The sequence below is a fragment of the Capricornis sumatraensis genome, chromosome 2 (genome assembly GCF_032405125.1).
Source record: "Capricornis sumatraensis isolate serow.1 chromosome 2, serow.2, whole genome shotgun sequence".
In the NCBI taxonomy this organism is placed as follows: domain Eukaryota; kingdom Metazoa; phylum Chordata; class Mammalia; order Artiodactyla; family Bovidae; genus Capricornis; species Capricornis sumatraensis.
This window is the reverse complement of record NC_091070.1, coordinates 120,324,028-120,349,808: the sequence shown is the minus strand read 5'-3', so window position 1 is coordinate 120,349,808 and position 25,781 is coordinate 120,324,028. Positions and strand designations below refer to the sequence as shown.

General features: G+C 45.5%; 1 protein-coding gene across 1 annotated transcript; it reads left to right on the top strand.

Moving 5' to 3' along the window:
• The first annotated feature begins 285 nt into the window (after positions 1 to 285).
• Positions 286 to 7,438, top strand: RIIAD1 (regulatory subunit of type II PKA R-subunit domain containing 1). Its single transcript, XM_068966662.1, has 4 exons — positions 286 to 369; positions 869 to 945; positions 6,194 to 6,240; positions 7,338 to 7,438. Exons 1-4 carry the CDS (start codon positions 286 to 288, stop codon positions 7,406 to 7,408), a joined length of 279 nt encoding a protein of 92 aa, XP_068822763.1. The 3' UTR covers positions 7,409 to 7,438.
• Positions 7,439 to 25,781: the final 18,343 nt, after the last annotated feature.

Here is a 25,781-nt window from a genome sequence, read left to right as displayed (position 1 = left end):
TTCCAGCTTTGCCCTCAAGCTAAAGAAAAAACTATTTGAGGTTGGGTGGGGTCAAGAAGAAGGGCTCATTTTCACACAGAGTCAAGCTGGAAATCCAGTCTCCAAATCTGGGGAAGGGGTTCCTTTAGAGTCCCTCCAGAGCTTACTCCGTGACTTCAGAATGGCCCCCTCATTGCTTCTCTCAGCCCCGCCCCCTGCTGGAGAGGGCCGGGCTTGAGGGCGGGGCCAGGCTGTGGGCGGGTCCTCACCTGCTGTGCCGCCCGTCTCCTTGACGACCGCGACAAGATGGCGAACCTGACGGGTGCGATTAAGGGGCTGTACCCCGAAACACTGAGCCCAGAGCAGCTGGAGAAGCTGCGCGGCTTCAAGGTGGGTGCGGTTCCAACTCCCGCCTCCATCGGAGTGCAGCTCCTCCTCGGGTGAGGGCCGGGCCCCAGAGAGAAGGGACTCGGGAGCCTGTGCCCAGATAAAGGGGCGGAAGGCTGGGAGATGGGGACACCTCCGGCGGACCCCTGGCTTCTAGGTCCTTGAACAGATCCTGGCAGGAGCTTGAAAGTGCAAAAAGAACTAAAATAGGAATGAACCAGAAAAATGGACCGAATTGACTGCCAGATACTTTAACTTAGATACAAACAAGAACTTCCCAACGGTAGAGACCCGACTTTAGTTAAGGCGCCTAAGCCTGAGCCTGAGACAGCACTGGAGATGTTATAATCTGTAAGAAGAGAGAAGGCTTAACTGTTCAAAATATCCTGGGAAGAAACCCGCGTTAAGGGAACCCCTTGTTTCCCCCAGCCCTCTGCACCTCCACCTGGAACCCTGAAATCTTTCTCTTCAAGGAGGGTGAACTTTTGCTCTTGTCCCCCAGATTCAAACTCGGATTACTAATGAAAAGTACCTTAGGACCCACAAAGAAGTGGAATTGCTCATAAGTGGTTTCTTCAGGTAGGTGGTTTTCCAAACTGGCCTTGAGTAAATAGGGTTAATTTTTACCAAATCTCATTGGGGATACACGAGTGTGAGTCACCTCCTCTTTGTTTAAACACTGCTTGTTGCTTCCTTTAGGGTCTGAAGATTAGAAAATATCCTAAGGTCGAATGTTTTCTAATGCTGGGGCCTGTGACACCCAGGATTTTCTTGTTATTTCTAGAGGCTTCCTTCAGTTATCTCAAAAATATTAATATGCATTCATTTTAGCTGTGAGGATAAATATGTACCTTCTGACACTTGGAAGAAGGAATTTGGCATTGAGAAACTCAGCAGACAGCTACTGGGTGTAGAACACTATTCTCCACAGTGGTATTAAACAAGATCATTAGAACTTAAAAAAAAAAAAAATTACAGATGTCTGGCCTTTCAGATGTACCAGAGAACATTGTTGTAGAAAGACTCCAAGGGTTGGAAGCCACTCCCCTGTAAGTCCTGGGGAAAAGAAAACCATTTTCCACCATATCTTGGAGACCTTTTCCCTTCCCCCACACTGCTTTTCAGCGTGGCATTTGCTTGAATGGAAAATTTTCCTAATGGGATGAAAAGCAAGGAACTGAGGTGGGGTGGAAATCATGGTGCATCAATGGATGGAAACAATAGAGCTATCTTAGAAATACTGTTTGGTTACAGACAGACAAGATTTAAATAATAATGGCTTCCATATCCAGGCACTGCGTTGGTTTCCTCCATTAGCAGTTATCACACTGTAGTGTAATTGCATTGTCCATCTTTTGTCTCTCTCCCTGAACCAAAGCTTGAAGCTGGTGGAGCCATGGTTTTGTCCCCAGGGCCCACACAGTGTATGGCAAATTGGTACATTTGTGCTGATTCTCCCAGCAGGTCTACAAAGATAGTTTATTATCAGTTCCATTTTACACATGAAGTACTTTCCCCAGGTGCGGAACCAGGATCCAAACCCCTGGTTTTTGCACTGTGTTTCACTGGAAGCACACAGGAGCTGGGAGCCAGAAGTTGTGCTCTCCTTTGTCTTTTTAAAGATTTTTTTTTTTTTGCTCATACTGGAGTGCATGCAGGATCTTAAGTTCCCTGACTAGGAATCGAACTCAAACTTGAGCCCCCTTTTGCAGAAGTGTGGTAACCATTGGATTACCAGGAAAGTCCCTGTGTTTTTAAAAGTAGGCCTAGATGGGTGTCTGGAGAAGGCAACAGCAACCCACTCCACTACTCTTGCCTGGAAAATCCCATGGACAGAGGAGCCTGGTGGGCTGCCGTCTATGGGGTCACACAGAGTCGGACATGACTGAAGCGACTTAGCAGCAGCAGCACCAGAGGGGTGTCTTTCTTCATGCTTCATTGTTCTTCATATTTTAGCCATTTCTCCAAATGGCAGTGGAGTCTCAGAGGGCAGATAGGGGAAGGGGAACGGGCAAATGGAAACCTATCTGTAAAGTTTGGTTTTATTTGGGCTAGGGGTAAGGCTTGGCCAAAAGATCGATTAGGGGTCCTCTGGCAGTGTGAGCCCTGGGGATCAGGCCATCACTTTCTGTACCTTTTCTTCCAAAGGGAGATAAAGGAAGACATCTATCCTGTCCTGGGGAGCTCACAATCCAAGTTAGAAATGATTCCAGCATGGAGATTGGGAATAGATGGTAAAACCTGAAATATCTCACTATTTGCAATGTTCACAGACAAAAGGATTAAAAGCAGCGGGGGTGGTGAGTGAAGAGGGCATTGTTTTAATCACATGGCAGGAATGGCCCTCCTTCTCTGCCCAGGAACAGTTTCCAGGAGTAGCCTGGCGTCTGCAAGGACAGCCCCAGGCAATTTTCCCTCTCCTTCCTTATCATCCCCCTCTTGGGCCAGGTAGGCCACAAGGCCTCTCCTTTTGCTGTCCCTCAAGCTCCTCTCATGAAATTCTCCTGGCCCCTTTTAGGCCTTTCTCTTTCTGGGATGGAGGTGGGAGGAAAGGAGAAGTGTTTGAAGTTTGAGGGTTTGTTTTCAGGGCTTTCATGTGTGTGTGTGTGTGTGTGTGTGTGTGTGATTGTTATTTCCTTTGGATGGTACCAGAATGAATGAGAATTAGCCTGTCATCGGCCCTGGATGCTTCTGATGGTCCTTCCTATAAGAAAAGAGGAAGGGAGAAGAGGGGACAGAGTCCCGGGCGGCGTGCCTGTCCTCACCTGTCTGCAGGTCTCTGCTGTAGGCTCACTGCAAGCCGTGAGAAGCCCTACAGTGTTTTTGCTGGGAAACTGGCTCCCCAGATCCTAACAATTTATGGCCATTCAGCCACAGCTTTCTGGTCTGTACTTATATATACAGTGTACGGAACTCTTCCTACCTTGAATTTGGGAACTGAAAAATGGAAGGAGTAGGGATCTAACCTATTTTTAGGAACCCAGAGATCTCAGGTTTTAGGCTGGAGACAGGAAACAAAGTGTGACATTGTAGGAAGGCTTTACTAGGTGTTTCTGTAAACAGCCAGGCAGATGAATCTTCCAAAACCATGGCACCAATCATATCATTTCTTGGCTGGAAAAATCTGCAGTGGATCCACAATATCGCCTTAAAAAATTCTATTGAAATATAAAATACAAAAAAAGTGGCATGAACTTTCACAAGCTGAGAATACACATGGTGCTAGTGTCCAGATTAAGAACTAGAATCTGACCAGCACCTCAGACCCTTTGTGGCCCCTTCCAGTCACTTCCTCCAAAAAATTAGTCAGTATCCTGACTTCTGGAGAAGGCAATGGCACCCCACTCCAGTACTCCTGCCTGGAAAATCCCATGGACAGAGGAGCCTGGTAGGCTGCAGTCCATGGGGTCGCTAGGAGTCAGACACGACTGAAGTGACTTAGCAGCAGCATCCTGACTTCTAATTGCTCAGATTCATATTGCCTTTCTAGGAGAAGGTAATGGCACCCCACTCCAGTACTCCTGCCTGGAAAATCCCATGGACGGAGGAGCCTGGTAGGCTGTAGTCCATGGGGTCGCTGAGGGTCGGACACGACTTAGCGACTTCACTTTGATTTTTCACTTTCATGCATTGGAGAAGGAAATGGCAACCCACTCCAATGTTCTTGCCCGGAGAATCCCAGGGACGGGGGAGCCTGGTGGGCTGCCGTCTGTGGGGTCGCACAGTTGGACACGACTGAAGTGACTTAGCAGTGACTTAGCATATTGCCTTTCTGTGTCCTTTGAAAGTGAAATGAAAGTCGCTCAGTCGTGTCTGACTCTGTGCGACCCCATGGACTATATAGGGATTCTCCAGGCCAGAATACTGAAGTGGGTAGCCTTTCCCTTCTCCAGGGAGTCTTTCCAACCCAGGGATTGAACCCAGGTCTCCCACATTGCAGGTGGATTCTTTACCAGCTGAGCCACAAGGGAAGCAAAAGAATGCTGGAGTGGGTAGCCTATCCCTTCTCCAGGGGATCTTCCTGACCCAGGAATCGAACCAGGTTCTCCTGCATTGCAGGTGGATTCTTTACCACCTGAGATATGAGGGAAGTCCTCTGTGTCCTTTATATAAATGGAATTCCACAGTATGTGCTCCTTTGTGCCTGGTTCTTTTGCTCAGCAATATCTTATAGCCCCTCCATTCTCCTTGCTATATAGTGTTCCACGGTGGCACTTTACCACACTTTGTTTATCCATTCCCATCATCTCTTTTGGGCTTCCCTGGTGGCTCAGACGGTAAAGAATCTGCCTGCAATATAGGAGACCCAGGTTCAATCCCTGGATCAGGAAGATCCCCTGGAGAAGGAAATGGCAACCCACTCCAGTGTTCTTGCCTGGAGAATCCCCAGGAGCAGAGGAGCCTGGCAGGCTGTGGTCCACGGGGTCATAAGGAGTTGGACATGATGAGTGACTAACAACATCATCTCTTGAACTGAGTAGAAATGTCTCTCCCTGGCCTTTAAGGCCCTCCATACCAGGCCCTCCTTCACTTTCCACTATTTCCTGCATGTGCCCCGACTCTAGCCAGACTGGACCCCTCTGGTTGCTTCACTGAGTGCTCTTCTAGACACTGGGGAAACAAAAGTGGAGATGGCCCGGCTCCTACCCTAGAGGAGCTCAGTGCCCGTAGAATGTGAGCTGCTCCCTTGACTTTCCAGACCTTTGCTCCTGCTGCTTCCTTGTTCTGGAAGGCTCTTGTCCCTCAGCCTTTGTCCCATGTGTACCTCAAGGGTTCTCAAACGCCAGATGCTGTGTGATGACTTGGGGGGTCTTGTTTGAGGAGGCTGCCCTCTCTCCTCTGATCGTTCAGCACACTATTCTGAACCCTCCTGTAGCACTACCTGGAGGTTACTTGGCATTTTGGGAACTTACCCGTTTCCTTGTGCTTGACTGTCCTTTTTTTGAGATGGGGCTGTATTTATCTTTTTAAAATCAATCCCTCATATCTTATATAGTGACTTACACCTAATTTGTGCTCAGCAGTTCTCAAGTTGAATTGAAGGAAAAGAAGGGAAGCAAAATTGTTGAAACTTGGAAGGCAGGGGCCTCCTGGGCAGGCAGGGCAGCTGTGGCCACGAGGCTATGTTGCAGAACCCTGGCCTTGGAGCCACACGACCCGGGGCTCCTCTCCTTTATTTACTCACTTTATGAACTTGGGCAGTGGTCAACCTTTTGAAAGCTAGGCTCCTTCCTGTGTAAAACGGGGCACAGTCATTGCTGTTTCACGGGGTTGGAGAGTGAGGTAATATTTGTGGACCGGCTTTATGAGCCATAAAACTCCGTGGGATGTGAGGCAGTTTCAGCTTCCCAGTGGACCGGCGCTGCGGGTGTCGTCACAGCGTCCACGGGCCTGCCGGACCAGCAGCTGCCTCACGTCTGTCTGCTCAGCTTTGTTTCCCGTGCTCTCTCGCCCCACCCGTGGCAATTTCTGGTTGCTCTTCCTCAGAAGGTTGTGGGTGGCACACCTGTCCCCCCACACGTGAGAACCTCAGGGACGAGGCAGCGAGCTCTTCAGCCCTGGCCTGGCCTTGGTTTTGTGAAATGATTGTCGAGTGAATGGCAAGCTTCACTTGGCTACAGCACTCGCTGTCTCGTGAGCTGAGCATTCCCTAGACTCCTTGCTTCTGACCCCGGATCCTGACTTGAAGGAGAATCACACTGGAAAGGGTCCTTGGCAGGAGGCCTCTGGCTCTCTGCCCGCGACGACAGGTGTGTCTCAGGCCAGCAGCTGACAGACAGGTCAGGACCTGCTTTACCTCCACCCCATACCCCTTGTTGTTTTCCAGAGAAATATTTTTGAAAAGACCAGACAACATTCCCGAATTTGCCGCAGGTGAGTAAGGCAGCATCCATTTTGGGTGAGTGATCAACGCGCACCAGGAGTGTTCCTGTGAACTGCGACTTGGACAAGGCAGAGCCTGGGCTACCACATCACCTGATGTCTCCCAAGGGAGCTTTCTTCAAAACGCTCTTTCCTCCATCATTTCCTCAGAATGAGGACAGATAAGAAATGAGGCAGAACTTCCTCGTGGTAAAGATGGTTAAGAATGTTGCGATTCCCAAAGGGACAGACAGGCAGCTCTTTTCCCGGGAATCTTAAAGCAGGGTTCTCAGCCCAGTCTGTGCATTAAAGTCACCTGGGGAGCTTTTAAAAAATACTGATGCCCGGGCACCCCTCCCCCGGGTTTTATTTAATTAGTCTGGGGCGGGGCCTGGCATTCACTGTTTTAAAGGCTCCCCAGGTGATTCTAATGGGCTCCACTGCCCTGAGAGGGCTTGAGGTCAATGGTATTTAAAGGGAAGGGGCTAGGCCGACTGATTTCTCGGGTCCTTTTAGCCCTGGGAGTCCGTTACAGCCTCACAAGGTTTCTGATTGAGTCTAAGTATGTCTTTGCTGCCACAGCAGATGCTGCCTCTGATTCACATTATGCCGGGTGTATAAAAATCCTCCTTTGTCGTCATCCTGCGAGAGCCTAGCCCTCCTTGGAGAGGATATTCTCAGAGAGGGCGTGATGTCTCAGACAGGAGCCGGCAGGCCGAGTGGAGACAAGAATAACACTTGGTATTTATTTGGGCCCCAAGATGGGCCTGGAGCAGAAAGCCAGAGACTCATCAACCCTCTGACGGCTTCCTGTGCGTCAGCAAGCTGATAAGCCAGTGGCAGGGTGGTGTGGTGGGGACCGGGGCCACCCCATGTCCCCCTTCCCGGGAACGCTGGAGCTGGAGGCTCAGAAGTGCTGGGGGTCAGGGCAGTGCTGATGGTGACCCTGGAATTTGCTGAGACATCTCATATCACATCGTAAAGCTGGACCACAGGAACAGTCCTGCCAAGACAGAGCCGTCCTAACTTTTTAGCAGAGTGAGCTGTCTCTCTCCTCATCTGCTTCCCCTTGGGTTTAGATGATTTCTTCTTTTTGATTCTCATCCCAGACTATTTCACGGATCCAAGACTTCCCAACAAGATTCACATGCAGCTAATTAAGGAGAAGAAAGCGGCTTAATTAGCAAAATCACGATGCTCAGCTGTTGAGAGAGACCAGAAAGAATCCAGCCTCTGGTGGGTGTTAACCTCACTTACAGACAGAGGCTTCTTCACTCCTGTGAAAATAAGCACTGGCTCCTCGGCCTGGGGTGTGAAAGAAACCAAACAGTCTGCAGAGAAGTTTGTGCAAGTGTTGAGTTTTCCTGACACTACCTTGGGGAATTAGGGGCTGTGAAGAGAGGCCCAGGGTTTGTCTGGCATATCTGTGGCAGAGACATCCATCTTCTTAATCTAGTGACGTGGTTGAGGAGAGTGGAAGTTGGAGTAGTTCTGGAGGAAAGAGGGAGGCAGGGAAGCGGGGGTGGGATCTGTTGCCACAGGCTTCCTGCGAGCTCGTGTAGTGGCCTTTTCCTTGTGTCCTTGGTGGTGGGAGTGGAAGGGCTTCCCCACTGCTTCTGGAAGGGGTGGAGCCGCTTCCCTCGCAGCATTTGGATAAAATGAGATCACCCCCGCCTGTCAAACCATGCTACCCTGTGAGGGCCAGCACACATTTTCCAGGCAGGCTTTCTGCAATGATGTGGAAGGTTGGGATTTTTAAATGTGAGGTGGGACGAAGCCGCACTCCTGATTTAGCAGCACCATTTCTTTTTTTTGCAGGGTCACCTGAAAGCCAGAGAGCTCTGCTGCCCTCAGTGTGGGTTTCCAGGCTGCCCTGGGCTGCGCCTGCTGTTGCAAAGGCTTTTAAAGATACTCATTAAAAGCAGACCTTCCTGTGCTCTCTGCTTTATTTCAATCAGGAGGAGGAAGACATCCTCCATGGGAGGCTGCTCTACCCCTCCTCTGACCCGGGAGGTAGCAGGGCCTCTTTCTGTGTCCATGGCAGAGGCCTCTCAGCTCAGCCAGTGGGCCGGTTCATGTGCCTTAGCCCCGTGTGGTCCCTGCCCGTCCAGACCCTCCCTCCCAGGGCCAAGACTGGAAAAAAGGACAGTGGCGAGTATCTGGAGAGGACCACAGCTGGCCGTGGTGGTACTCAAACAAGCGGAGTCCACGCTTCTGAGTTGGCTTTTGTTTTTTATCTCACCTCCGGGGTTACTGTACCGAGAGTACAGGTGATGATTAACTTTTATTTCCATAGAAGCAATAATCAGGAATTGGGTTGGAAGAACAGCAAGAGTGAATGAGATTAAACATAGAAAACCCACTCAGGCTTATGCATAATAGTGAGGGACTCAGAGGTGGTGGACTTTGTTTTGGGGGATTTTTAGGAACAAGCTGCCCAGCCATTTCGTTTTGAGTGTTAGAGGCAGGAGAGCGGGCCAGCTGCCCCTGTGGAGTCCTTTCTAGGCCCAGAAGGTGGCAAAGTTTTGCATGTATGTGTCTATGTCTCTGGCCTCCAAACATACTAGCTCCCCTGTAGGAAGGACCTCTCACTTGTGTGACACGTGTCAGCTTCACCACGGTTACAGAAACACCAAATATTAATAATACAGACAGAAGCAGGGGCTGCATTTTTATTTGCCTTGTCTCTGCTGTCTTGTCCCCAGCTACTATCACCTGAAGTAGTAGCAAAGGCAACCAAATGGGGCAGTTAGAGAACTGTTGGTCTTCCCTGGTGGCTTAGAGGGTAAAGAATCTGCCTGTAAGGCGAGAGACCTGGATTTGATCCCTGCTTGGAAAGATCCTCTGGAGAAGGGAATGGCTACCCACTCCAGTATTCTTGTGTGGAGAATTCCGTAGAGGAGCCTGGGCTACAGACCATGGGGTCACAAAGAGTTGGACATGACTGACGGACTAACACAGAACTATTAAAACTGCAGATAATAGGCTATGTGATAGGAACCTGAGGAGTTATTTTAAGTGCTTTCAGAATCACAGTTCAGCAGCCATAGATCTGATAATGAGCTATCCCTGTTTAGAAAATCCAAACGAAGCCATCAGCCAAACACACATCCACTAAGGACCCCTGATGTGAAGTGTTCCATCAGACATTCTTGGAGCCTTCTGTGGGAGAAGAGACGTGCAGCAATGTGAAGAGAAAGCAGAGTGTTTTGCAGGGTGCTCGAATGCATGATTTAATACTGTGACAGTACAACGGCCCCTGCTTGGGGAGTTTCCTGGTAAGAAGAAATGCATTCCACTGAAAATACATTTGAAAGCCTTTCTGAGTGAAGAATGCACTTAACACAGGTCTTCGTGTGAGACTGTGTCTAAGTCCTGGGGGTAAGGCGGCAAGTGTCCCTCCCTGCAACGGCTCAGGGCCTGGGAGACTGGCCGCTTTACTCCCCAAACCTCAGCTGTCTACATATCTCACCTTTTAGATCGAAAACTCCACCAGGGCAGAGGGACCACACCTAAAAGGCGATCTTGTTCACTGTTGAGCTTCTGACTTCCTATCACTGTGTCTGAATACAGCAGGTGTTCAGTGTCCGTTTGTGGAGAGAATGAATGCTTGTATAATTGAGTGACCAATCCCTTTGTGTACCTATGATGGTAAGCAGGGGCGTCATGCCCGAGGCGGCAGAAGAAAGAACACCCAGCCTGCCTGTGGAGTGAGGGAGGCCTCAGGGAAGCTGGCCTGTGATGGGTAAGAAGGGGTTTGCCAGGCAGACGTGAGGGAAGAGGCCTGGGGCAGTCAGGGTATCTCGGCGCTTCTGTCCTGCTCAGCAGGGTGCTGGGGCCTGCTGATGCTCATCAGCCCTTCCTTCCTTGCTTCCAAAGCAGAAGAGGCCAAAAGAGGAAGGGAGGGGAGTAGCTTTGGCTCAGTCCCAAAGCAGTGTCTTCTGGCCCTTTCCTCCCTGACTCATTCTCCACACATTGCAGCTAGAATGATCTTTAAGAAACGTAAATTAAGTGTTACTTTCTTGCCTAAAACCCTTTGGTGGTCTTCCATGCACTTAAAATCCAGATGCGTTTCCCAGGACTACAAAGCTTCACAAGTCCCTCCACCTTCTAACACGTCTCCCCTCTGCTCCCCTCCTCCTGCCTCACTGGGCTCCAGCCACACCAATCGTTCCTCTCCTCCTCGAACACGCCAAGGTTGTTCCCACTGTAAGGCCTTTGACCTCTGCCTGGATTTCTCTCCCCCAGAACCTCATAGAGCTAGTGATGCAAGCTGGGGTGCTTTGTGCTGGAGGGAAGAGTCTGCTAAACAGGGAGGCCATGCTTTCCTCATGGAGGGCAGCTGCCAGAGCTGGCTCAGGGGCCACCCCTCTGCGGCTCCCCCCACGGTCACAGGAAAAGCAGGAGGACCTGGAAGGGACTTGCTGGTGGTACTTGCCTGTCTTTTCAGAAAAGCTCCCTCTCGAAGGATGGCTGGGAAACGGTTTAGCTAGTGAACACTGCCCTCAGTAGCTTCTTGTCACTTCCTCAGAGAGCCTTCTCCTGGGGATCCAACTGAAGTAGCCTCCCCCAGACATTGAAAAGTCTTTAATTAAGAAAGTATCACATCACTTAGTTTTCTTTTCAGCACCTTCCACTGTCTGATATTATCTTGATGGCTCATTTTCTTGCTATTGTTTGTGGCCCAGGAATGTGAGCCCCAGGGGAGCAGGCCTTGTCTGTTGTGCTCCTCACTCCAAGGCCAGTACCCGCAGCACTTGCTTGGATGGGTGGATGGTGGTTAGAAGCCTGACTACCATGAAGGCTTGACTGAGGCAGTGACATGAAAAGAAATGAATCCTAGTTGTCTTTAGGGGGAGGAGTTGCCTGGGGTTGTGATTTGAATGGGGTGGAGTTATAAGGGAGGGTGGTGGATTCTAGACTGCATCTAGAATTTACTTATGCCAAAGGGCTGTTATAAGGGGCAAAGGAAATGGGGAGATGGATTTATTTTTTGGCTGTGCCGCGTGGCTTATGGGATCTCAGTTCCCTTGCTAGGGATTGAACTCAGGCCATGGCAGAGAAAGTGCTGAATCCTAACTGTTAGACCACCATGGAACTCCCCAGGAGATGAATTAAGACCAAAAGGTTTCCACCGATGTGTAACTGGGTCATGGGTAATACTGATGGTTAGCTTCAGATGGGGTTGACAGGAGTTTGACTGCAGTGGACATAGTAGCGACTGTGAGCTGAGGATGTGGAAGTGGATGCATGCTCCCTATGGACACGACCTTCTAGGAACGTGGCCGGGAGGAGAATGGAGGAAGCGCAGTAGGTGGAGAGGCAGCGTCAAGAATGGGCTTTTGTTACAGGAGATGCTGAGCATCCAGGGATCTGACGTCTTTTGTTGCTGCAGGTCTGTTTTAGGCTAAAAAATGTTTGGAGCATCTTGGAAACGTCAGATGGGCCCTGACATCCAGAAGTAATGGGGACTAATGGGCAGGCCTGACTTTGCCATCATGTGACCCAGAGCGAACTCCGTGTCTGTTTTCTCATCCTCATAATTGGAGCAGAAGCTCTCATGGGCTTGCTCTCCTCACTGGCTGGGCCCAAAAGCCTGGGCTCTCATCTCATTGGATGGGCCTCTGCTGCCCTCTCCTGGGTGAGACGCCACTCTGAGAATCCCCGCTCCAGGCCCAAGTAGTGAGCAAGAGGAAGAGGAACTGGGCTAGGAGTTGGGAGCGTGTTCACACATTCCAAGATCCCTATAATAGAAAGTTTTTCAGAAGTTGCAAAATCCAGGGCCTTATCTCCAGCAGAGATGCTTCATGAGCTCCTTTGACATCTCCTTAAAAGTGTCAGAATGAAAGGTTGCAAGTTTGATTATTCATTTATTTGTTCACTTATTCACTATTCTACAAATATTGCTGCTGCTGCTGCTAAGTCGCTTCAGTCGTGTCTGACTCTGTGCAACCCCACAGATGGCAGCCCACCAGGCTCCCCCATCCCTGGGATTCTCCAGGCAAGAACACTGGAGTGGGTTCAACAAATACTAGGGTATATTATCAGGATGCAAAGTTTTGGAAATAAGACACACTGTTTCCTCAAGGAACCCATAGTCTAGAGAGTGTCCATGGATTCGTGGATAATTAGAATCCGTTTCAAAAGTGAAATGATAAGAGAAAAGGGCAAGCTGTTGCAAGGGCACAGGAAGGGGTACCTTGGCCAGAAAACATTTCCCAGCATGTGGAGCTAAATGCTGACATGATCAGGAATCGACAGGCACCAAGTTGCTGCCCAATATCACATCTCCCCCGTATTAAATCTGAAGGGCAAGTCTTGTGTCTTCCAAGCAGACTTCTTCCTGAGTTCTTTCCTCACTCTTATCTCTGTGCTTAACAGTCTTGTGAGCCCTCAGTTTTCCACGTCTGTAAACAGTGGGACGTGCTACTAGATTTGACCTCTGAGCACCGTTGTCATCATGAATCTGAGTCCTATGGATGCTAACACTTGCTTTCTAAAAACAACTTGGGAGCATGCTAGCACATTCATAATAGACATACAAACCCAGAAAATTTTCAGCATCCTTGGGAGGCTTCTGCTTTACCAGAAAGAACCACACGTGCTTTGCATACAGTAGCTTTTTACTAAATGCTTGTTGAAAAAAAACAGGCTGTTGGCACTGATAAAGTGTTCCTGTTGTCCCCTTGGGTTGCTGAGTTGCTTCATCTATAAGGGGGATAACATGCCTCTTGTGGACTTGTGTGGGGTGCTGTTACACTTGCGGGCAGCATGCCCATGGTGGGGCTCTGTAGATAGCAGTGCTTGTTGCAGTGAGGTGGTAAATTTAACCTGGGTCAGGGCATAGTTACTGAGAAGAGTCTCCATGGGAAGAGGGAGTCAACTAAAATTAAATGCAAGTTGATATGCTGGCGTTTAGGGCTATTTGTGGGAGACTGAAGACTCACGGCTTTCTGGAGAAAGCTTCTTCAAGGCCCAACACAACAGCAGTAGTCATACTTTGGACCCATCTCACACAGTCCCCAGGTGGCCTGGAAGCTAAGACAGGTCCTTCCGGAGCAGGACTTCACAAAGTAGCCTATACTTTGGTCATTGAGCTGGAGAAGTGACAGCACAGAGCACTCAAAGAATTACAGCAATAAGTGCATCTCTGGGAACTGGAAGAACAAAATCCCAATAGTTGTCTGGTAGCTGTACTCAGTTCAATTGCTTAGTTGTAGCCAACTCTTTGCGACCCCATGAACTGCGGCATGACAGGGTTCCCTCTCCATCAACAACTCCCGGAGCTTGCTCAAACTCATGTCCATCCAGTCAGTGGCCATGCAGTCATCTCATCCTCTGTCGTCCCCTTCTCCTCCTGCCTTCAATCTTTCCCAGCATCAGGCTCTTTTCCAATGAGTCAGTTCTTCACATCAGTTGGCCAAAGTATTGCAGTTTCAGCTTCAGCATCAGTCCTTCCAAAGAATATTCAGGACTGATTTCCTTTACAACTGCCTGGCTTGATCTTGCACTCCAAGGGACTCTCAAGAGTCTTCTCCAATGCCACAGTTCAAAAGCATCAGTTTTTCAGTGCTCAACTTTCTTTTATAGTCCAACTCTTCACCTCCTTACATGACTACTGGAAGAACCATAGCTTTGACTAGATAGACCTTTGTTGGTAAAGTAATATCTCTGCTTTTTAATATGCTCTCTAGGTTGATCATAGCTTTTCTTCCAAGGAGCAAGCATCTTTTAATTTCATGGCTGCAGTCACCATCTGCAGTGATTTTGGAGCTCAAGGAAATAAAGTCTGTCACTGTTTCCATTGTTTCCCCATCTATTGGCCATGAAGTGATGGGACCGGATGCCATGATATTAGTTTTCCAATTGTTGAGTTTTAAGCCAACTTTTTCACTCTCCTCTTTCACTTTCATCAAGAAGCTCTTCAGTTGCTCTTCGCTTTCTACCATTAGGGTGGTGTCATCTGCATATCTGAGGTTATTGATAGTTCTCCTGTCAATCTTGATTTCAGCTTGTGCTTCATACAGCCCAGCATTTCACATGATATACTCTGCATATAAGTTAAATAAGGTTTATTGACTACCCCAAAGCCTTTGACTGTGTAGATCACAAGAAACTGGAAAATTCTTCAAGAGATGGGAATACCAGACTACCTAACCTGCCTTCTGAGAAATCTGTATGCAGGTCAAGAAGCAACAGTTAGAACTGGACATGGAATAACAGACTCGTTCAAAACTGGGAATGGAGTACGACAAGGCTGTATATTGTCACCCTGCGTATTCAACTTATATGCAGAATACATCATGTGAAATGCCAGGCTGGATGAAGCACAAGCTGGAATCAAGATTGACAGGAGAAATATCAATAACCTCAGATATGCAGATGACACTACCCTTATGGCAGAAAGCAAAGAAGAACTAAAGAGCTTCTTGATGAAAGTGAAAGAGAGTGAAAAAGTTGGCTTCAAACTCAACAATCAGAAAACAAAGATCATGGCATCTGGTCCCATCAGTTCATGGCAAGTAGATGGGGGAACAATGGAAACAGTGACAGACTTTATTTTGTTGGGCTCCAAAATCACTGCAGATGGTGACTGCAGCCATGAAATTAAAAGATACTTGCTCCTTGGAAGAAAAGCTATGACCAACCTAGAAAGCATATTAAAAAGTAGAGGCATTACTTTGCAAACAAGGGTCTATCTAGTCAAAGCTATGGTTTTTCCAGTAGTCATCTATGGATGTGAGAGTTGGACTGTGATGAAAGCTGAGTGCCGAAGAACTGATGCTTTTGACCTGTGGTGTTGGAGAAGACTCTTGAGAGTCCCTTGGACTTCAAGGAGATCCAACCAGTCCATCCTAAAGGAAATCAGTCCTGAATATTCATTGGAAAGACTGATGCTGAAGCTGAAACTCCAATACTTTGGCCAACTGATGTGAAGAACTGACTCATTGGAAAAGAGTCTGATGCTAGGAAAGATTGAAGGCAGGAGGAGAAGGAGACGACAGAGGATGAGTGGTTGGATGGCATCACTGATCCAATGGAGATGAGTTTGAGTAAATTCCAGGAGTTGGTGATGGACAGGGAGGCCTGGTGTGCTGTAGTCCATGGGGTCGCAATGAGTCGGACACGACTGAGTGACTGCACTGAACTGATGTACTCTTTTCCCAATTTGGAACCAGTCTGTTGTTCCAAGTCCAGTTGTAACTGTTGCTTCTTGACCTGCATACAGATTTCTCAGGAGGCAGGTCAGGTGGTCTGGTATTCCCATCTCTTTCAGAATTTTCCACAGTTTCTTGTGATCCACACAGTCAAAGTTTTTGGCATAGTCAATAAAGCAGAAATAGATGTTTTTCTGGAACTCTTGCTTTTTTGATGATCCAGCAGATGTTAGCAATTTGATCTCTGGTTCCTCTGCCTTTTCTAAAACCAGCTTGAACATCTGGAAGTTTATGGTTCACGTATTGGTGAAGCCTGGCTTGGAGAATTTTGAGCATGACTTTACTAGCATGTGAGATGAGTGCAATTGTGCGGGTAGTTTGAGCATTCTTTGGCATTGCCTTTCTTTGGAATTTGAATGAAAACTGACCTTTTCCAGTCCTGTGGCTACTACTGACTTTTCCAAATTTGCTAGCATATTGAGTGAAGCACTTTCACAGCATCATCTTTCAGGATTTGAAATAGCTCAACTGGAATTCCATCACCTCCACTAGCTTTGTTCGTAGTGATGCTTCCTAAGGCCCACCTGACTTCACATTCCAGGATGTCTGGCTCTAGGTGAGTGATCACACCGTTATGGTTATCTGGGTCTTGAAGATCTTTTTTGTATGGTTCTTCTGTGTATTCTTGCCACCTCTTCTTAATATCTTCTGCTTCTGTTAGGTCCATACCATTTCTGTCCTTTATCGAGCCCATCTTTGCATGAAATGTTCCCTTGGTATCTCTAATTTTCTTGAAGAGATCTCTAGTCTTTCCCATTCTATTGTTTTCCTCTATTTCTTTGCATTGATCTCTGAGGAAGGCTTTCTTATCTCTCCTTGCTATTCTTTGGAACTCTGCATTCAGATGGGTATGTTTCCTGTCAACAGTGAGGAAAGCTAGCTGTAGGGTACCTCTGGTAAGATGCACCTGAGAACGAAAGCTGATGGAAAGAGGCTAAATGGGTTACTGTGTTTTGTTTCCACACTTCAGAGAAATGAAAACTAGATGCCAAAGGGAAGGACTGAATCATAGAATTTCTTCAAGTAGAAATTGCTTTGGAGATCAGCCAGTCCAGTGTTATTTCACAGATGGAGAGACTTATCCCCACACGACAGTGTGGCACAGGGGGCTGGCCCTCTGCTGATTTAAAATCGAATGTGATTTCAGTATTTCACACTGGAAAAAACTACCTAGACTTGTTTAGCTTGGAGAACAATAACTAGATGATCGTTCAGGAGCAAGGACATGCTGTGTGTCCATGGATAATTAACTTACTCTAACTGTAGGTGAGGTCAAAATCCATTCATTTATCAACAGACATTTTGAGCGTGTGCCAGCTCTCTCTCTCATTCAAGGTCACTTCCATCTCCATGCTTTTCATTTTTCAGTTCTGTCTATCATCTTGCACTAGATGTTATGGGAAGACCTATCAAGTGTAAAGAAAGGTAGCTCACCCCTTAGAGAGAAGGCAAGATTCACAGTGTATTCTTTTTTTTTTTTTTGGCTGAGGCACGTGGAATTAGTTCTCTAACCAGGGAGCAAACCTGCTCCCCATGCAGTAGAAGCATGGAGGCTTAACCATTGAACCACCAGGGGAGTCCCCAGCATGTAGTCTTCTGTGTCCAGCTTATTTCGTGTAGCCTATATTTAAATCTATCTGTATTCATTCGTTTGTTCCTTTATCTGCTGGATAGTAGTCCCTTCTTTATGCCCAGTTGATGGCCATTTGGGTTACTTCCATTTGGGGAAATAAAGCTTTGATGAACATTAAATTAATATTATTAATAACTTTTCATTTCTCCTTAGTAAATATCTAAGAATGGGACTGCTGAGTTAAATGGTAAGTGTATATTTAACATAGTAAAGAATTGCCAAGTTCTTTTTCATAGTGGCTACCCCATATATATTGTGGCTCAGCGGGTAAAGAATCTGGTGCAATGCAGGAGGCCTGGATTTGATCCTTGGGTTGGGAAGATCCCCTGGAGAGGGGAAAGGCTACCCACTGCAGTATTCTGGCCTGGAGAATGCCATGGACTGTATAGTCCATGGGGTCGCAAAGAGTCAGACACGACTGAGTGACTTCACTTACCCTGTTTTGCATTCCTACCAGCACTGTATGACCAGTTTCTCTGTATCCTCACCAGCATTTGGTATTCTCACAATTTTTCACTTGAACCATTCTGATAGGTGCATGGTAATATTTCCTGGCGGTTTTCATTTGCATTTCTCTGGCTGACTGTGTTGAACAGCTTTTCATGTGCTTCCTGTCCCTCATTATTTCCTTTCTAGTTTAGTGAAATACATGTTTATGTCTTGCCCATTTTCTGACTGGGTGCCTGTGTCCTTTTTTTAACGGAGAGCTAGTTTATTTAGATATGCAGATAGATGGCTTGCAAACATTGTTTCCTGGTAGTCTGTCTTTTCATTCTCTTCACATGACCTGTCAGAGGAGCACACATTTTTAACATTGATGAGATCCAAATTCTTGATTTTCCCTTTTATAGAGCATGTTTTTGTTATCAAATTTAAGAACTCTTTGTCTAATCCTAGATCTTAAAGATTTTTCTCCTTTAAAAAAAGTTCTATAATTTTACAATTTACATTTAAGTCTGTGGCCATTTTGAGTTGATGTTTGAATAAGGCGTTACACTTAGGTTGAATTTCGTTTTGGGCCTATGCCTGTGTAATTGCTCCAGCATCATTTGCTGAAAAAGCTATCTTTCCTCCATTGAGTTGCTTTGGTATCTTTGTCAAAAAAAAGGGAGTAGAACATATCTGTGTGTGTCTGTTTCTGAGAGCTTCATTTTTTTCCTCTTTTTGATATGTCTGTCTCTCCACCTGCAATACATAGCATTGATTATTGTCGCTATATATTAATAATAAAGTTGGATAGATGATTTATTACACTTCATTGGTTTTGTCTCTAAAATTATTTTAGTTCTAGTTCCTTTGCATTCCATATAAATTTTGAAACAATACAATATTTGTCAACAAAAAATGTTAGGATTTTGATAGTAAATTTCATTAAACCTGCATATCAATTTGGGGGGAAGAACTGACACCTTTACTTAGTTGAGTCTTCTGATCCATGAACATAGAATGTCTCCATTTATTTAGATCTTTATTTCAATGACATTGTATAGTTTGTATTTGTATTCGTTTTGTTATTTATACCTAAGCATGTTTTGAGCAATGATAAATAGTATTTTTAATTTTGGTGTCCACATGGGGGTGTGTGTGTATTAATGCATTGTTGATCAGAGACATTAATACATCTTATGTTACCCAAATGTTATTGACTGGAGACATCTCAATATTCACTTACAGGATAATTTGCTGGCCACAGGCATTAGTTTCTGAAGAAATCCCCCAGTCAATAATGTGTTAATTTGCTTCTAGGAGGTTTTTTGTAGGTTCACTAAGATTTTCTATGTAGAAAACTTGGCATCTGCAAATGGGGACAGTTTTACTTTTTCTTTGCAAATCTGTATGCCTTTTATTGCCCTTTCTTGCCTTATTGCACTGTCTAGAACCACTAGCACAATTTTGAATAAGAGGGATGAGAGCAGATATACTTGCTTTGTTCCCGATGTTAGGAGAAAAGCACGCACTGAGACGTTCAGCATTGAGTGTAGTGTTAGCTGTAGGCTTTGTAGGTGTTCTTGTCAAGCTTTAGAGATTTCCGAATTCCTATTTTCCTGAGTCTTTCTTTTTTTTTGTAATCACGAGTGGGTGTTGAATTTTGTCAAATTGATTCTTTGAATCAATTGATATAATCATGTGACTTTCTTCTTCAGAGTCTTAATATGGTGGAATACATGGGTTGATTTTTGAAGAGTGAGCCATACTTGTCTCCCAGGAATAAACTCCACTTGGGCATGGTATATAAATGTCTCCATACATTGCTAAACTCTATTTGCTAACACTTGGTTAAGGATTTTTCGATTTATATTCATGAGAGATATTTGTCTGTACTTATCTTTTTTTTTGTACAGTTGTAGTCTGTCCCCTCTCCCCACCCCTGGGTAATATAGCTTCATAAAACGAATTGGGAAGTATTCTCTCCTCTTCTACTTTGTGAAAATGATTACATAGAATTGGTGTTAATTCTTCTTTAAACATTTTGTAGAATTCTCCAGAGAAAATATATGGGCCTCAAAAGGTTTTTGCTTTTTTGGTGGTGGGGGAGAAGGGGACACTTTAAAATTACTTCAGTTCAGTTCAGTCGCTCAATCGTGTCCGACTCTTTGCGACCCCATGAACTGCAGCAGGCCAGGCCTCCCTGTTCATCACCATCTCCCGGAGTTCACTCAGACTCACGTCCATCGAGTCAGTGATGCCATCCAGCCATCTCATCCTCAGTCGTCCCCTTCTCCTCCTGCCCCCAATCCCTCCCAGCATCAGAGTCTTTTCCAATGAGTCAGCTCTTCTCATGAGGTGGCCAAAGTACTGGAGTTTCAGCTTTAGCATCATTCCTTCCAAAGAAATCCCAGGGCTGATCTCCTTCAGAATGGACTGGTTGGATCTCCTTGCAGTCCAAGGGACTCTCTAGAGTCTTCTCCAACACCACAGTTCAAAAGCATCAATTCTTCGGCACTCAGCCTTCTTCACAGTCCAACTCTCACATCCATACACGACCACTGGAAAAACCATAGCCTTGACTAGATGGACCTCAGTCGGCAAAGTAATGTCTCTGCTTTTGAATATACTATCTAGGTTGGTCATAACTTTTCTTCCAAGGAGTAAGCATCTTTTAATTTCATGGCTGCAATCACCATCTGCAGTGATTTTGGAGCCCCAAAAAATAAAGTCAGCCACTATTTCCACTGTTTCCCCATCTATTTGCCATGAAGTGATGGGACTGGATGCCATGATCTTCGTTTTCTGAATGCTGAGCTTTAAGCCAACTTTTTCACTCTCCTCTTTCACTTTCATCAAGAGGCTTCTTAGGTCCTCTTCACTTTCAGCCATAAGGGTGGTGTCATCTGCATATCTGAGGTTATTGATATTTCTCCCAGCAATCTGGATTCCAGCTTGTGTTTCTTCCAGTCCAGCGTTTCTCATGATGTACTCTGCATAGAAGTTAAATAAGCAGGGTGACAATATACAGCCTTGATGTACTCCTTTTCCTATTTGGAACCAGTCAGTTTTTCCATGTCCAGTTTTAACTGTTGCTTCCTGACCTGCATACAGGTTTCTCAAGAGGCAGGTCAGGTGGTCTGGTATTCCCATCTCTTTCAGAATTTTCCAGTTTCTTGTGATCCACACAGTCAAAGGCTTTGGCATAGTCAATAAAGCGGAAATAGATGTTTTTCTGGAAATCTCTTGCTTTTTCGATGATCCAGCGGATGTTGGCAATTTGATCTCTAGTCCCTCTGCCTTTTCTAAAACCAGCTTGAACGTCAGGGAGTTCATGGTTCACGTATTGCTGAAGCCTGGCTTGGAGAATTTTGAGCATGACTTTACTAGCATGTGAGATGAGTGCGATTGTGCGGTAGTTTGAGCATTCTTTGGCATCGCCTTTCTTTGGAATTGGAATGAAAACTGACCTTTGAGGGGGGCGGTCCTAAGATGGCGGAGGAATAGGACGGGAAGAGCACTTTCTCCCTCACAAATTCCTCAAAAGAACATTTCAACGCTGAGCAAACTCCACAAAACAACTTCTGTAGGCTGGCAGAGGACATCAGGCAACCAGAAAAGCAGACCATTGTCTTCAAAAACAGGTAGGAAAAAATATAAAAGACGAAAAAGGAGACAAAGGAGGTGGGGAGGGAGCTCCGTCCCGGGGAGGGAGCTCCGTCCCGGGAAGGGAAGCCCGTCCCGGGAAGGGAATTTTAAGAAGAGAGGTTTCCAAACACCAGGAAACACTCTCCCTGCCGAGTCTGTGGCGAGCCTTGGAAACACAGAGGGCAACATAACAGGAAGGGAAAAATAAAGAAATAATTAAAACCAAGAGACTACAAGCCCAACAGTAACTCCCCCAGAGGAAAAACAGCACAGACGCCTGCATCTGCCACTAGGAAGTGGGGGCAGAGCAGGGAAGCGGGGGAGGCGCAGGCTGCAGTGCTTTGTAAGAATCAGGCAGGAACGCCCCACGCGCAACCAGAATGATCTAACTTGGGCTAGCAAACCAGACTGTGGGATAGCTACCATGCAAAAAGCTCGAACATAAGACACCGCCAGGACTGAGCACAGAACAAAGGACGGAACGGAAAAAGCCGGCTGCAGACCATCCCCCGCGGGGGACAGGCAGCCAGAGCCGTAAGAGCTGGAAAGGGGCAATTGCAGACCTGGAGAGACTTTACTTACCTAACTGCAAGCAGGCTTCTTTGCTAAGACTTCTGTGGGTGCTGGACAGTCACCATCTGCCTCACAAGGGGCGCCAGCGGTCCACCCAGAAAACTGAGCAGCAGAGGCAGAAAAGGCGACAAGTCGCAGCGATCGCGCTCACCAAACTCCTGAGCTACTCGGTCCAGGGAAGGGCACAAAACGCAGTCCCAACCGAATCTGTGCCTCTGAAGGCTACCTGAGCGCCGAACCTGAGAGGCTTAGACCGGGGAAGTGCACGCAGCCTAGGGCCGGCCTCAGACGGTTCCCGGCTGAGCATCATAGAGCCGGAGCGGTTTGTACGCTGCGAGAAGGGACAGGTCCAGCGGGGCTGAGACACTGTGTGCACACGACAGCGCTATTTGTTTGCAGCATCCCCCCTCCCCACAGCGCGACTGAACTAGTGAGCCTAAAAAACCAGCATAAAGAAGAAGTTAAACAGAGGGAACCGCCTTGGAAGTGACCCTACACTGCCCACAACATCAGAGAAGGGCCAGATATATTTTTACTATTTTTAAAATCATTCTTTTTCTAACCTTTTTTTCAATAGTTAAGTCTTCTATTTCTCCTCTAATTTTTATTTTTATAACCTATTATTACTATTCAAAAAAGAAAAAAACAACTCTTTTTTTTTTTTTAAGGCAAACACCATATATAGTCTTTGGGTGGTTACTGGTGTTTTTTTTGTTTTTGTTTTTTTTAAAATAATTCTTGTGGCTTTTTTTTTCTTTTCTTTTTATTTCTTTTTTCCTTTTTCCTTCTGCTTCTTTTCTTTAATATTGTATTTTTGAAAATCCAACCTCTACTCTAGATTTTTAATCTTTGCTCTTTGGTTTTTGTTGTCAGTTTTGTACATTTAAAAACCCAAACTTCACTACCCAATTTTACCTGAGAGCGAGATTACTGGCTTGACCACTCTCTCCTCCTTTGGACTCTCCTTTTTCTCCACCAGGTGGCCTCTGTCTCTTTTCTCCCCATCTCTTCTCTATCCAACTCTGTGAATCTCTGTGTGTTCCAGACGGTGGAGAACACCTAAGGAACTGGTTACTGGCAGGATTTGTCTCTCTCCTTCTCATTCCTCTCTCTTATCTTCCTGGCCACCGCTGTCTACTTCCTCCCTCTCCTCTTCCCTGTATAACTCCGTAAATACCTCTGAGTGGTCCAGACTATGGAACGCACATAAGGAAGTGACTACTGGCTAGCTTGCTCTCTCCTCTTTTGATCTCACTGCATCTCATTCCAGTCACCTCTAACTACCCCCTCCCTCTTCTCTTCTCCTTGTAACTCAGTGAACCTCTCTGAGTGTCCCTCAATGTGGAGAAACTTTTCATCTTTAACCTAGATGTTTTATCATCGGTGCTGTATAGATGGAGAAGTCTAGAGGCTACTGTAAAAATAAAACTGAAAACCAGAAGCAGGAGGCTTAAGTCCAAAGCCTGAAAACATCAGAGAACTCCTGAATTCAGGGAACATTAAGCAATAGGAGCTCATCAAATGCCTCCATACCTACACTGAAACCAAGCTCCACCCAAGGACCAACAAGTTCCAGAACAAGACATACCACGCAAATTCTCCAGCAACACAGGAACACACCCCTGAGCTTCAATATACAGGCAGCTCAAAGTTACTCCAAAACCTTTGACGTCTCATAACCCATTACTGGTCACTCCACTGCACTCCAGAGAGAAGAAACCCAGCTCCACCCACCAGAACTCCAACACAAGCCTCCCTAACCAGGAAACCTTGACAAGCCACTGATAGAACCCCACCCACAGTGAGGAAGCTCCATAATAAAGAGAACTCCACAAATTACCAGAATATAAAAAGGCCACCCCAAACGCAGCAATATAATCAAGATGAAGAGACAGAGGAATACTCAGCAGGTAAAGGAACAGGAGAGTTGCCCACCAAATGAAACAAAAGAGGAAGAGGTAGGGAATCTACCTGAGAAAGAATTCCGAATATTGATAGTGAAAATGATCCAAAATCTTGAAATCAAAATGGAATCACAGATAAATAGCCTAGAGACAAGGATTGAGAAGATGCAAGAAAGGTTTAACAAGGACCTAGAAGAAATAAAAAAAGAGTCAATATATAATGAATAATGCAATAAATGAGATCAGAAACACTCTGGAGGCAACAAATAGCAGAACAACGGAGGAAGAAGATAGGATTAGTGAAATAGAAGATAGAATGGTAGAAATAAATGAATCAGAGAGGAAACAAGAAAAACGAATGAAAAGAAATGAGGACCATCTCAGAGACCTCCAGGACGATATGAAACGCTCCAACATTCGAATTATAGGAGTCCCAGAAGAAGACAGAAAGAAAGATCATGAGAAAACTCTTGAGGAGATAATAGTTGAAAACTTCCCTAAAATGGGGAAGGAAATAATCACCCAAGCCCAAGAAACACAGAGAGTTCCAAATAGGATAAACCCAAGGTGAAACACCCCAAGACACATATTAATCAAATTAACAAAGATCAAACACAAAGAACAAATATTAAAAGCAGCAAGGGAAAAACAACAAACAACACACAAGGGGATTCCCATAAGGATAACAGTTGATCTTTCAATAGAAACTCTTCAGGCCAGGAGGGAATGGCAAGACATACTTAAAGTGATGAAAGAAAATAACCTACAGCCCAGATTACTGTACCCAGCAAGGATCTCATTCAAATACGAAGGAGAAATCAAAAGCTTTACAGACAAGCAAAAGCTGAGAGAATTCAGCACCACCAAACCAGCTCTCCAACAAATTCTAAAGGATATTCTCTAGACAGGAAATACAAAAAGGGTGTATAAACCCAAACCCAAAACAATAAAGTAAATGGTAACAGGATCATACTTATCAATAATTACCTTAAACGTAAATGGGTTGAATGCCCCAACCAAAAGGCAAAGACTGGCCGAATGGATACAAAAACAAGACCCCTCTATATGCTGCTTACAAGAGACCCACCTCAAAACAAGGGACACATACAGACTGAAAGTGAAGGGCTGGAAAAAGATATACCATGCAAATAGAGACCAAAAGAAAGCAGGAGTGGCAATACTCATATCCGATAAAATAGACTTTAAAACGAAGGCTGTGAAAAGAGACAAAGAAGGCCACTACATAATGATCAAAGGATCAATCCAAGAAGAAGATATAACAATTATAAATATATATGCACCCAATATAGGAGCACCGCAATATGTAAGACAAATGCTAAAAAGTATGAAAGGGGAAATCAACAATAACACAATAATAGTGGGAGACTTTAATACCCCACTCACACCTATGGACAGATCAACTAAACAGAAAATCAACAAAGAAACACAAACTTTAAATGATACATTAGACCAGTTAGACCTAATTGATATCTATAGGACATTTCACCCCAAAACAATGAATTTCACCTTTTTCTCAAGTGCTCATGGAACATTCTCCAGGATGGATCACATCCTGGGCCATAAATCTAAACTTGATAAATTCAAAAAAACTGAAATCATTCCAAGCATCTTTTCTGACCATAATGCATTAAGATTAGATCTCAATTACAGGAGAAAAACTATTAAAAATTCCAACATATGGAGGTTGAACAACACACTTCTGAATAACCAACAAATCACAGAAGAAATCAAAAAAAGAAATCAAAATATGCATAGAAACTAATGAAAATGAAAACACAACAACCCAAAACCTGTGGGACACTATAAAAGCAGTGCTAAGAGGAAAGTTCATAGCAATACAGGCATACCTCAAGAAACAAGAAAAAAGTCAAATAAATAACCTAACTCTACACCTAAAGCAACTAGAAAAGGAAGAATTGGAGAACCCCAGAGTTAGTAGAAGGAAAGAAATCTTAAAAATTAGGGCAGAAATAAATGCAAAAGAAACAAAAGAGACCATAGCAAAAATCAACAAAGCCAAAAGCTGGTTCTTTGAAAGGATAAATAAAATTGACAAACCATTAGCCAGACTCATCAAGAAGCAAAGAGAGAAAAATCAAATCAATAAAATTAGAAATGAAAATGGAGAGA